At 61.5% G+C, this 13288-nt stretch overlaps 1 protein-coding gene across 3 annotated transcripts in view; it reads right to left on the reverse strand.

Moving 5' to 3' along the window:
* Window positions 1–13014, reverse strand: part of MGAT5B (mannosyl (alpha-1,6-)-glycoprotein beta-1,6-N-acetyl-glucosaminyltransferase, isozyme B) — a 65043-nt gene extending 52029 nt beyond the window's left edge. For 2 of the 3 annotated variants that reach the window (XM_012664213.1, XM_012664212.1), the window contains exons 1-3: window positions 12922–12989; window positions 8954–9066; window positions 77–224 (exon numbers count right to left, since the gene is read on the reverse strand). In XM_012664213.1, coding sequence (XP_012519667.1) covers window positions 77–224; window positions 8954–9066; window positions 12922–12989 — 329 coding nt within the window. Of the gene's footprint in view, window positions 1–76; window positions 225–8953; window positions 9067–12921 lie in introns of all 3 variants that reach the window. The other variant, XM_012664211.1, reaches the window with a different exon arrangement.
* Window positions 13015–13288: the final 274 nt, after the last annotated feature.

Consider the following 13288-nt stretch of genomic DNA (forward strand, 5'->3'; position numbering starts at 1 on the left):
ATGCCCCAGCCACAGCCCCCCAGGGCACCTCCCCAGCCCTGCCCCGCACATCTCCCCGTCCTCCGCGCCCCCTCACCTGTCTGCCGCAAAGTGCGCGTCGCCGCCAGCCCGGCGCAGCTCGCTGCTGTTCTCCAGCCTGGCCAGCGTGTCCATGCGCTTCACCATCAGCTCCAGCAGGTCGCTCATCTTGCGGAGGACGCCGCGGGACTCAGGGCCACCCATCACTGCGGGCACAGCGTGGGCACAGTCAGGTGAGGCCCAAGCAACCCGGCTCCTTCCAAGCCCCACGGGAGGCCACGGGAGGCCGCCTGGTGGGACCCCAGGGCCCCCATCTTCCCAGGCACTCCTTGGCCCCCGCAAGGGAGGGGTCTGGAGAGGGAGCCCCCACCACCATCACCCCTGCAGGGCAGGACACCCCTGCTGCCCTTGTCGCCTTGCGTGCAGGGAACAGCGTCAGGGTAGAGCAGAGAGCGCTGGGCCAACCCTGCTCCCTACCGCTGGGCAAGGCTAGGATAGAGTTTAACCTCTCTGAGCCTCAGTTTTGTCAACCGTAAAATGCAGCTTTAGACATAGCCGGGCCCCAGCAACGCTCAGGCCCGCGGGATGGCGTGGGAAGCCCCCGGCTCCACACGGAACTTCCAGGTCAGGGTTTCCGACAGTGTAGTCCGTCATCCACGGCAACTCAATCTCCCGGCCAGGCGGTGAAAATTCAGACCCCGGGCCCTGGTCTAGATTTGCCAGCTCACCTCCCTGGAGCCTGGGGCCCAGGAATCCGCGCTCTGCTCGCTCCCCACATGATCCTGACGCACACGGGAGGTTGGCAGCCGTGTTCTAGGGTCCGGGCCCCTGTTGCTCCCCAACCCGCTTCTCCGGCTCAGGCTCTGGGCACTGACCCCTTCCCTATCCCACTCCCCAGACCCCGCTGTGGAAAACCAGAATGCATTTGTCCTGAACCTCAAGTTGGGCTTTGGGTTCCCAAAGGTCAAAGGTCAACTGGCAGGGCAGGCCCCTCTAGGGCCGAGGCGGCAGCCCTGTCCTCTGTCCCCAGCCTGGGCAGGGAGACCTCGTGAAGAGCAGAATTGACTGAAAGCAAAGTGCATCAACCGGGACCCCGTTAACCGGCCCGGGACGCTCACGGCTTCCTTTCCAATCATCCCGGCCATCAGCGCACACACGCCAGCGTGAGCGCAGCTCCTGCCCGCCTTCTCGATCAAATCTTCCGGAGGTTTTACACAGCCCTCCACACAGTCCTCACGGCGCTCAGCTCCGGGCACCAAAACCCCCAACTCAGCTCCTTTGAACCCCACAGGCCAGGCTCTAAGCCACTCGTGACAAACGAGCCAAGCCACACGGAGACACAAACCCTCCTGTGCCTCGGGCTGCAGGGCCAGAGGTAGGGGACGCTGTGGGTGGGGTTCCCCAGAAGCGGAGCCCGGGACAAGGCTTTGCAAGGGGAAGGAACCCCACAGAGGGTGAGGGGAGACGGGGCAGGGGAGGCCACCGCGCCAGGCGCACCCGGAGCTCAGCCATGCCGGAGCCCGAGCCAGTGTGAGCACGCCTGAGCCGCCCCACCAGGGGAGGGGCGAGGGAGCTGGGGCGTCTACACACCATCTCCGCCCAGTCACTGGGGCAGGGCTGCTCCCAGGGACGGACACATTCTGGCACTTTCTGCCCACTGCGGGGTGGCCAAAGGAAGCTCTCAGCAAAGCCACACAGGTGCTGGCAGCTGGAAGTCTGGTCCGTGTGCATTGGAATCGAAATCGTAAGGGCCGAGGGGTGTGAGTAACGGCATCTGCTTCTCAGGACTCGGACACCCCAGCAGGCTCAGAGGGACAGGCAGGGCTGCGACACAGAGCAACCCCGTGTGACCGTGGGGAGGCAGCCGACTGCTCTCGGTCTCAGCAGCCCCAGCTCCAGGCAAGAATAGCAGGTCCCCGGCAGCCCCATGTCACAGCACTGCAGAGGTGGCAGCAGAGGCCACTGAGAACAAGGGGCAGAGGAGGGAGAGAAGGGAGGGGCGGCCGGCAACTGAGCTGAGAGAGGCCCTTGTCCTCAGAGCTGCTCTGACACCTCTGCTGGGCGTGTCCCCCCTCCCCTGGCTCTGGCCGGCCCAGCAGCTGCCGCTTTCCCACGTGATGTAAGACCCCCCTGGCCGGGCTCCCCTGCCAGCTGAGCCTGCTGAGGCCAGGGGAGGCCCCCGGGATCTGGGGAGGGATCACTCATGTGCCTTGGGAATGCTAGCGGGGCACCGGCTCCAGAGGAGGGAGGAGCATCTTCCTTAGGGAGATGGGGAGACCAGGCCCCCGTCCTGAACAGCACGAACAGGGGAGGCAGGAGGGGCCAGGAGAGCAGGGAGCGGAGGAGGAGGAGGGAGGGGCGGAGCTGCACAAGCAGACCCCGGGTGGGGTCGGGTAGGAGAAAATGGGCACAGAAGGGAAGGAAGTAAAAATACCGTCTCTCTTCCCTCCTCAGCCCAAGAGCTGAAACAGCAAATGACCTTCCCACATTTCCCTCTCAGAAAACTGAGTGGATTTTTTAAAAACCAGTTAAATGAAACCAACTCAGGCCTGTCTGGCCACCCGGCCCCTCCCCACGCTCTCACCCACTCAATCGGTTCATCCATCAAACGAGACAGAAGCAGCTCCCGTCCCTTTCAACTTCACAGAGTTGTGGGCAACGGTTTACCCTTCGGATCACTCTCATCTCTGAGACCCCTACCCGAGCCCATCATCCAAACACAGCGCCCAGCCGTCACCAGCGCCTGGGGCACAGAGGCAACAAGAGGCGGTTTCCCATCGTTTCAGCTACAAAAACGGGAGGACATCAGATGACCCGGCCTGGCTGCTGTTTTGCACAACCCCCAGACCACCCGTCTTCTGGCCGCCAAATGGGCATCATGGAGTTGTGCAGTGCACAGCCTGCCTGGCCTCCCCGGACGGGCCTGGTGAGCCACTGCGCATAGTTTGGGCTGGGGTGGCCCCTTCCCCAAAGGAGTGGAATGAACAAAGGCAGGCGAGACCGTGGCTGGGATGCCCTAGAATCAGGGCCTGCCATCTGAGTCCCCCAGCCACGCCCTGGCCAGAGCGCTCAGGCCCGACTGACCGCAGGGCCTGGGCAGCAGCTCGTTCCTGCAGGTGCAGCACCCAGCAGTGCGGAGCCCACACCGCGCCTTCTGGGGTGACACTGTGCTCCCGGGAACCTGGCACCCTGCCCGTGCCTCTGCTGGCCCGGCTCTCCGAGCCCATCCCAAGCTCCCTTTGCCCCTCCTCACGGCCTGCGCCCCTCCCTGTGACCTCAGCATCACAGGACCCCCCACCACGCTCCAGCCCCGTCCCCCTGCCTGCTAAATAGCTGATAGGCCAAAAACTCCGAGCTCTGGCCTAGAGCTGTAGGGCACCGAGAGCTGACAGAGCAGAGGCCGCGGCAGCTGCTGGGTGGCCCAGGCCAGGCTGGAGGGGAGGCACGTTGCTTTCCTTCTCTTTGCCTCAGTTTCCCCTCTTGTAAAATGAGGGGGCTGGAGTCACTGACCTCTGAGGTTCTACAGCCCGACTCCTGTTTCTGCATCTTCCCCCAGTTGCCCCTAGAGAGCAGGTATCAGGAAAGGAAAGAAGCTATAAACCCGCTCAGGGAGAGGCTCGGTTTCGTTCTGCTACACTCCCGGGTGGGCAGAGCAGCGTCCAGCAGCCCAGAGCAGACCCAGCGAGAGGTCGGTGACTCTCATAGTTCCACAGGACGCCTGGGAGAGAAGGAGAGAGGGAGGCCAGCGTGGTGGCTCACGCCTGTGATCCTAGCACTCTGGGAGGCCGAGCGGGAGCACCGCTTGAGGCCAGGAGTTCGAGACCAGCTTGAGCAAGAGCAAGACCCTGTCTCTACAAAACATGGAAAAATCAGCCCAGGAGTTTGAGGTCGCAGTGAGCTGCGATGACGCTACCACACGCTACCCAGGGCAGACAGAGTGAGACTCTGTCTCAAAAAAAAAAGAAGGCGAGAGAAGGAGGCGCAGGGACAGGGTGGCAGGAGTGGGCAGAGGGGCTAAGCAGGACGGGGAAGCCCCTGCCGCAGGGTGACCCAGGGGCTCCTAGTGGCAGGTGTGCAAGCGGAAACCTGAATCCGTTAGCTGCGCTGGGCGTGGTCTGAAACCCCCCTCTGCGCAGGTGGCTACACCCATGGCTTGGCGTGAGTGGGCTTTGGAGTGGGGGCTCAGGGGGAACAGGGCGCCCTTCCCACTAGGCCAATGTGCGAAAGACCGAGGAAGCAGGAGAGACGCCGGAGCGGGGTAATTCAGCAGAGGCAAGAAATCAGGACAAGAGGTGACCAGGGAAACATAAGCCCCTCCTCCCCAAGAATCTTGGAGATTTGGGGGGTTCTGGATCGCCCTGCATAGGAAGGATTAAGCCAATTCTTAATAGATGTCAACAGACAGCATCACCCCAAAAGACAGGAGGACTTCTGCAGGTGTGGGTCGCCGCAGCCCAGAGCTCACTGCAGCTGTGCCTAAGGAGACAGATCCCCTTGGATGGTCCTTTAAGCCCCCCCATCAGACCGGACCAAGAGAGCAGGACACCCCCACCCAAGCCCGGGCTCAGGAGCTGCCCCCACCCTCTGTGTGTGGTGAGGAGCTCCAGAAGCCCTGAGACCCGGGGGAGACAGCCCCCACTCCTTCCCGAGGGTCTCCCCAGCACCAAGCACATCTTCTGCCCAGGAGATGCCCAAAGACAAGGCCAGGGATGGCACCCAGGAGGGAGGCATGTCACTCGCCCCCTCGGATGCCGCCACCAGCCTCAGGACTGTCAGCAGAGCAGAGCAAGCTGACACCGCTTCCCCATACTTGGTGTCAGCTAAATTGAAATGTATTTAATGGGAGCCCCAGCAATACATCTCAGAGCTAACATGTGTTCCCTCCATATTTCCATATAAATAAGGAAAGCTAGGACGCAGAGAGATACAAATGCATCCTCATATTTATAGACAGGGTGTTTTTATTACCCACCGAGGCCCTGTCCCCTCCCTAGACACTCTCTCTGTTTCTCTCTGCCCCTCCCAGCCTCCCCTGTTCCCCCTTCCCGGTCCCTGCCCCTACCCTTTACTGCCGGAAATGGAAGAGCCCCCACCTCGCTGGACGACAAAGACCTCCCTGGCACCGCTGGCACAGCTGGAGAAATGAGAACATTTGTCTCTCTGTACAGAACCAGCTGAGGCTGTGGGAGCTCCAAGCTCCGGGCTCCGGGCAGCGGAGGAGACGAGGACAGGTCCCGGGAGGCCAGATGCAGCTCTCCCTCAGCCCTCTGAGCCTGGCCGCCCCACACCCCAGCCTCTGAAAGAAGAGCCCCAGAGCCCCTTAGCACCAGGGTCCAAGGCCAGAGCCAACCGCAGAGCCAGGAAGCGTTCCCAGGTTCAACTCCAGCCAGGGCCGGGGGGTCCTGGCAGACACAGGCAGCTGCACCAAGGACCTCCAGGAGGCAGACCCCAGATACAGCCTCCTGCGGCCACTTCTTCAAGACAAGACAGAGAACAGGAAACAGCCCCACACGCAGCAGTGAAGCTGCGACCACGCTGGGAAGAAGGCTGCAGACACCACTTCCTCGGGAGGGAAGCGGATCCCTCCCCAGGGGAACAGAAGGGCCTGAGGTGGGGAGGGTTGCAGAGCTACCTGGGAGGGGCAGGCCAAAAACCCTCCCCCAGGCCCAGGCCCGGCCCTGCAGCAGGAAGGAACGAAGTCAGACCTCTGAGTTATAATTCCCCACCCAGCCTCCTCTCCTCAATCTTCCAGGCGAGTGTGCAGAATAGGGAATGAGATGTCTGTCATATTTTTAGCCCCAAACTAACGGACTTTACCGTGAAGTCTAAACTGGCACAGAGGAGAGCTCAGAGCCTCCGCGAGGACCCAGAGTCTACAGGAGGCTGCGTTGGCCTCTAGTACTCTCCCTTCAGAGAAAACCCATCTCCTCCCTGCCCCTTCCCAGCCACCTTCCTCATGGGACCCAGTCCCGTCGCTGGTTTGACAGGCGAGGAGATTGTTTTTCCCATTTGTGCTCAGATTGTTTTGTTGACCAATGCAAGGATTTTTTTTTCCTAAATGGCAGGGCCTTAGTGGGTTTCCTTCTCCTGATTCTGCTGTCAGCTTGCTTAGACTCCATAGAATTCTGCTGGATAATAAAATGCATCATCTAACAACTAAACCTTGGCCCATGACTCGTGGTACCCACCCCCCCAGGCCTGGTTCAGCCAAGCAACTTACCAAGCACCCCCTGCAGCCTCAGACCTGCTCTTGGGCACCCTCCCCGCCCCCCGGCTTCCTGTGGGGCTGCCCAGACGCAGTGGGGATGTGGTGTGAGGAGCTTCTTTGGCAGGACCCAGATTTTAAACCCACAGTGCAAAAGGCCCCCCAGGCCCGAGCCCCGGCCGTGGGTCTGTCCAAGCGAATTAGCTTGCTCCAAGGGCGAGAGAGAAATCACAGGGGTAATGAGAACTGGGATATAACCCCACGTAGGGGTCAGTTCTCCTGGTTCTCAGGGCCCTCTTTCTTTTTCCATCTCCTCCTTCTCCTGGACTTGACTCCCGTATTCCAGGCCTGGGAAAGGCGAAAGTCTCTGACTTGGATAAGCTTGGTCTGAGAACTAATGACAGCACATAGAAAATGCGCTCCTGGCTGCACCCAACAGAGATGCCCGCGTGTTCACGGAAAGGCACGCACCAGAATGTTCGCAGCAGCACTGCTCACAAAAGCCCAAAACTGGAACAACCAAATGCCCACCGAGGGCAGGAGGGATAAAAATACGGCCGTGCATCCACATGGGGAGGCACAGAGCGGTGGGGACAAGTGCCCGCCAGCACACACAACAGGACGGGCGAGGCTCACGAATGTATTACTCAGAGAGAGCAGCCACAACAGAAAACCCCCCCTGCGTGACTCTATCCTCAAATATCCAAAACACAGGCAAAACTCTTCTGCACTACCAAAGTCAGGATCGTGACGATCCCTGGGAGGTGGCATGGGGACACGTCGGGCACTGACCATGTTCTGTTTCTTGATCTGGGTTGCTGGCTGCATGGATTGTTCACTTTTGTGTATTATACCTCAATGAAAAGTTTAAGCACACGCACATACGCGCGCGCGCACACACACACACACACGTGCGCGCCTCTAGTCTAAGCGCATGACCTTGGGCAAGTCCCTCCCCTCTGTGGATCCACCCACCTCTAAGACACCGATCAGAGGCAGGAGCTCGATCCCTACCCCCGCTCCCAGGCAAAGCCTCGCAGTGCAGAGCAGGCAGCCCTCCCATAGCCCCTTGTACCCTGGGCCACCGTGCCCAACCCCGCTGGGACGGGGCAGGACCCGTTGGGTAGCCAAGTTGCCTTGACACCCAACCCCCTCGGACAGACAGGCAGAAAAGCCAGAGCCAGCCACATAGCCCTCCTCCTCTAGCCCAACACCCATCTCTTAGATCCCCGACCTTTCTGGGGGGTCCAGCTTCCTCACGCCCTTTGTAGCAGCCCGCCCAGACAGGCACCGCCCCTTTCCAGAGGTGGCACCCGGGTAGCGCAAGCATCTCTCTACACCCCATCTCCCCACATACCACCTCCCCCTCCATCCCACCCCCGAGTACCTTCCCGGGCGCCTTCGCAACTGCCCCAGCCCCTCCTCAACCTCGATCCTCAGCATCCCTGCGCAGAATTCTGGCACCTCCCTGGTCCTCTTCCGCAACATCCCTCCTGCGGTGGCCGCGTTTCAGACTCAACACGTCCGTACACACGGACGGAGCTCTCGCTGTTCTCCAGATGCCGCCCAGGACCCTCCCTGTGTTTTATCTTAGCACATCCCTTGGTGACCCTGGGGAAGCAGGTATCATTACCCCCATTTACCAGAGGAAAAATAAGAGGCTAAGAAATTGAGGCATCTCTGAGAGTTGCAGACGGGATATAACTTACACTCGGGCTCGAATGACTAATAAGTGTGAGATTTCTTCTGAGAGCTTTTGCAAGTTTAAACAAGTGCATGTTAAACCAAAAGGAATGAATCTAATGATGAGATACCAGATGGCGTAATAAGAGCCCCTCAAAGCACCCATCCCAGATGACAACCTAATCCACTTGGGATGTCGACGATAGTCGTCGCGGGGGAGCCAGATAGCTGAGCCCTGCGAGTCCCAGAAGGTGGACTTCAAAGAGAGGCCTCCCCAGGGGCAGCCCCCAAACAGCTCCTCCTTATTCCTCCTTCCCACCAGTGACACTTGGGGCAGGACCCTGTTCCGTTCCCCGCCCCTCCGTGAATGAGATGAGGGCAAGGCCCGGCTCTAGGAGAAGGGCTCCCAGTTTGTCACACGCATGTCCCGTGGCACCAACCGTGCCAGGTAATTTCCACGTGAGAGCCCATTCGACCCAACCTCTGAAGAAGGTCATCGTTTTCCTTCCATGTAGGTGGGTTAGGTGACCTGGCCAACAGCACAGGGCAGGTAGGTGATGAAAGGATGCAAACCCAGACCCGTGTGGTCCTCAAAGCCCATGCTTGGAACCTCCCTCCCACCGCCTTGCAAGTGTCCTGTGGGCAAGCAGCAAAGAGGGACGACAGATCTACGTCCCCGGAGCTCAGAGATACGACACGTGGGCTCATGGCCGGGGCTGTGCCCCACTGTGGCCACAGCCTGGGCCAAAGGCAAGGATACGTGTGTCTCAAAGAGACAGGTGTCATATCTAGAGACCCTCTGCCTCTGACACCCAGCTAGAAGCAACACAGGCAGCCTCTTCCAATGCCCCAGCACCCCTGGCTCAGCTCCTAAGGATGCCCGGCCTGAGCATCCAGGACAGAGGAAGCCCGATGACCACAGCCAGGCCCAGAGTCAAGGCAGTAAGCAGGGTCACAGAACCCCCTGCAGCGCTCAGCTCAAGGTGCCTCCGCTTTGACCCACAAACGCCGCACTCATTTCCGACTCCCTTTGCCCCACCAAGATACCTTCTGTGCGGATGGTGAAGGGTGAGTCCCCCAGGCGCCGGGCGGAGAACTGGCCTCCCAGAGATGTCATCAGGAAGCAGAGAGTAAAGAAGCCGATTCCCAGGACAAACAGCCTGCAGAGAGGAACAGGATGGGTCAGCAGGGCAGGCTAGCACCATGGCACCCTGGCACTCCACGTAGTAAGGGCTGCACAAGTGCTTTAAGAATGAATGAATGAATAGGTAAAGGAAGCAAGGGACGGATGGGAGAATGCAAGGGCAGGGGGCGGAGCTCCTGGCCTGGGAGGTCTCCCGCCACCATGGGATGAAGAGAGCCCAGCTGCAAGGAGCCGACCACAAGCCACGTGGAAAACCATGAGGGAGGATGATGCACGTTGATTGGCATAAGGCTGGGCAAGTTCTGGCCTCGGGATGGAGCTGGTTCGTTAACAGTAGTGGTCCCCAAAGTGTGGTCCCCAGGCCAGCAGCATCTGCATCACCTGAGAATTGTTAGAAATGCAAATTCTGGGGCCGACCCCAGACTCGCTGAAGCAGACACGCTGGGGTGGGGCAAACAATCTGCTCTAACAAGCTCTCCCAGTGGCTCTGATCCCTGCTGAAGTTGAGAACCACTGGTGGACACAGCAGGGCCGATGCCAGCCACAGGGCAAGTAATCGGTCCAGATGGGACCCACCCGGATCCCATCGATCACCCGGGCCACCCTCAGCACTTGTGCACACAGGCCTCACTGCAGCAGTCAGTCATGAGCTCGCCCAGACACCTCCTCATCCGTGCTCATGGGGAGGGGGTCCCCCGGTCACTACTAGACGGTACAATTGCGAGGGGAGAACCACTGGGCCTCCCTCAGCACCCAGACTCTCCCTAGGCAGGCACACACGGGGTTGTCGGCCTGCACCACTGACTGGCCAGGGTGTACTCGCACCTGTGCATGGGTTGCCACACAGGTGTGTGTGCTGTCACACTTCATGGGAGGGCTGGCCAAGGCAGGACTCTTGTTCATTCCTTCAAGACATGGTTATTGATTACCTACCAGGTGCCAGGCACTGGGGTAGCCCCAGGGGACAGCAGGGAACAAGGCACAGAAACCCCCTTTGAGTCCAGCCCTCCGGTCCTGCTGCTTCAATCTTTGGTCCTGGGCCCCAAACAGGAGAACTGATCTCACCGGCACAGGCTTGGGGGTGGCCAGAGGTGGCGGCTCTCCTGGGACCTTGAATCTATCAGAGGACTAGATGAACTGGCAGAGCTGAAAGGGGAACCCCCCAACCAGGTCAGGGTGAGAAAGCCCTCTGGTGCGGAGCCAGGCTCACCGGGGAGAGCCCCACAAGTCACCTCCACCTCCCATCCCCAGAGCCTGTGACTGTTTGTGTCTTTATGCAAGACTTGCTTTATGCATTTTAATCTTCATTATTTGAAACTGGCAGAGCAGTATTTAATTAAAATTTGGTCCATTAAAGAAAAACACATAATTGCAGAAGAAAATACAAAGCACAACAAAATTCCCAGCCTGTATTTAAAGGAAGCTGTTAGAGATTAAGTCAGAGAGGGGCAGAACCCACAGCAGAGCGGGCGTCGGCAGCTTCCCCCAGGAGACGACTCTCTCAAAGACCACGCCGCTGACAGGGAGGACAGGGGACGGGATTCAGGGGGCGGGATGGAACCAGGGACACTTTTCCCTCACTTCAGAGGGACCCCTCACAGAATTCCAGCAAGCCTGGGGGTGGGGCTCAGATCCTGGGATTGCCCCAGATGAAGTCAGGCTGGTCTCAGGACAGCAGTCAGAACCACAGCATAGGAGGGGTACAGTCACACACCCAGAGATCCCAGGGGAAATTAGCTATTTGTCCTCCCAGGTTGAGGACAAGGACAGACTTCCCCCAGCTCGTTCTCCCTCCCCACCTTCTCCCTGAGCCATGGAGTTGTACCTAGAGCTGGGGCCCTGGGCTGTCAGCCAGGGTCCATAGACCTGCCATGAGAAAGGTGTGTTTATCCCGGAACCTGAAGCCCACGACACACCTCACCCACATCTCCCTCTGCTGGGGTCCAGTGTCCTCCAGAGCATCCGGGGGCCATTCACAGTGCATTCAGGTGAAAATGTTTTCACCCATCCACATACTCATCGAGCAACACTCCCGGAGCACCTACAGAATACAGGCCCTGCCAGAAGCTCTGGGAAAATCGCAGGGACAGGACTCACGGCCTGCCCTTGAGGACTAACAAGTTGGGTGATGTGATCCGAGGCCTGCCCCTCTCCGAAAAGGACACGAGACTGCACTGGTGACTGAGGGTCTCCAGGCTGTCTAGGGAGACCCTGAGGTGAAGTTAAACAACCTGGGGGGTAGCGGGAACCTATGCAGCCCCACTCCCAATCCTGCCTTCAGATAAAAGCCTAAAAACAAAACAAAACAAAAAAAAGGGACAGGGCCTTAGAGCGAAGGCGCACTGGGGTGTGAGCGCTGTCCGTGGTGCTGGGGTCCCGCGGACGCCTCCAATTGAGCCAGAAAAACGTGGGGCGGAAGCTAGGCTTGCAGTGACCTGGAGCGCGGGGCGGGCACGGGGTGGCGAGAGACCCAGCAAGGACCCTCCCAGCGGTCCCCATCGGGCCAGGGAGTCGCAGATTTCCCTGGAGGAGCAAGGCCCTCCAGGAGGACGGGCGGCTCCCGCCCTGCTTCCCATGGGCATCTTAGGGGGTTGCTCCCGACACACGCCGCCCGGTCTGCTCAAGGCTCAAGACCCTACCCCCAACTCTCCCGTCCTCCTGCATCCTCCGGACCGCGGTGGTCCAGCCTGACCCCTGCCGGCCCCGAGTTCGCCTCCACAGCCCCGCACAACAGGCCCAGCGGGTGGGAGGGGGGAGCCAGGTGTCCCCACACCCATCCCCTCTGGAGAGTGGAGGGAGACCAGAGGGGGCCTGGGAGGGGCCGGGGGCTCAGCCAGGCGCCTGGAGAGCAGGGGCTCAAGCCCGGCCCCTCCTGCAACCCAGGCCGCGGGCGCCTCCGCCTGCCAGCTGCTGCCCTCGCCCGCCCCGTCCTGCGCCCGGACCCCACCTGTGGCCGCGACCGGAGTCCGGCCCGCGCCCGGGCCCGCCACTCCCTCAGCGCCCTCCTCGGCCCAGCTACTGCGCGGTGACACTCGGGGCACCCATCGGGCGGCGCCCCCTCCCCACGCCCTGCTCCGCGGCTCCTGAGGGGAGAGGGAGCTGCCCTGGCACCGGGCTCTGGGGCCCCTGGGGTGAGACCGGCAGAGTCCGGTGAGTCCCGCGCCGCCCAGCCCCGTCTGGCCAGGGCCACCTAGGAGTGGGACGGGGAAGGGTCGTCTTCGCCTCCGTCCGCCCTCCCCGCTCCTGCCCCAGCCCCAGCCCCAGCCCCAGCTCCCGCCGCCCCGCAGCCCCGCAGCGCCGCCTTTGCCCCGCCTCTCCGAGGCCCTTGATCGGGAGACGCATCCCCGGCTGCGGCGTCCTCGCCCCCAATCTCGGAGACCCTCCCGTCGGAGGCAGGCACCCGCCGAGAGGAGCACAGTGCCGCCGGGGGAGGGGGCGGACCGGCAGAGGGGTGGGCGACGGCACAGGAGGGGGCGCCCCGGGACGGCGCAACAACTTTGCCGCCCCGTTGGGACCGTCCTCGAGGTGGGGAAGGACCTTGAGGGGCAGGGAAGGGGCGCGCTGGCTGGGGCGAAGTCCGGGGCCCAGGACCACGACCTGGGTGCTGTCTGCCCCGATTCCCACCTCTGCACTCGAGTCCTCCCCAACCCAGACCAAGTCGGGACAGGTCGCAGAATTACACCCCGCTCCGCACCGCACCCTGACCCCAACCCATCCACTTCCCCAGCCCCGCTGCTCATCACCAAGGGGAGAAGCGCAACCACCCCTCTGCCACCAACACTTGCAGCCTCGCAGGGGCCGACCAAGCCCACCTCTTCCCCGCGCCCCCTTGGAGAAAAGACCTCCCGCGCCAACCCGGAGAGAACTTTACCGAAAGGGTCTCAGGGTGACCAGGCATCTTCTGACCATTATCTTCCCATCCGGGTTGACAGTGATCATCGTTCAAACTTGTCTGGGCGAGCAGCCGCGGGGAGGCCGGACGCGCCGTCCTGGGCCCGGCTCCCGCCGCGTCCGGGCCGCGAACGCTCTGCGGGCCGGAGCCGGGTCGAGCGAGGCGGGGCACGGGGCTCGGGGCTCGCTGGCGGCGGGTGGCGCGGCCTCGGCGGGCAGGGAAGGGGGGCGGCGAGGGCGCCCGGCCGGGCCGTCTCTGCGTCTCCGCCCTCCCCGCTTCACATTTTGGGGGCCGGGAGGCGGCGCGCCCCCAGACCGCCGGCCGCGCGTCTGCCTGCTCGGGCTCG

This window comes from Propithecus coquereli, unplaced genomic scaffold (assembly GCF_000956105.1).
Source record: "Propithecus coquereli isolate 6110/MARCELLA unplaced genomic scaffold, Pcoq_1.0 Scaffold871, whole genome shotgun sequence".
NCBI lineage: Eukaryota > Metazoa > Chordata > Mammalia > Primates > Indriidae > Propithecus > Propithecus coquereli.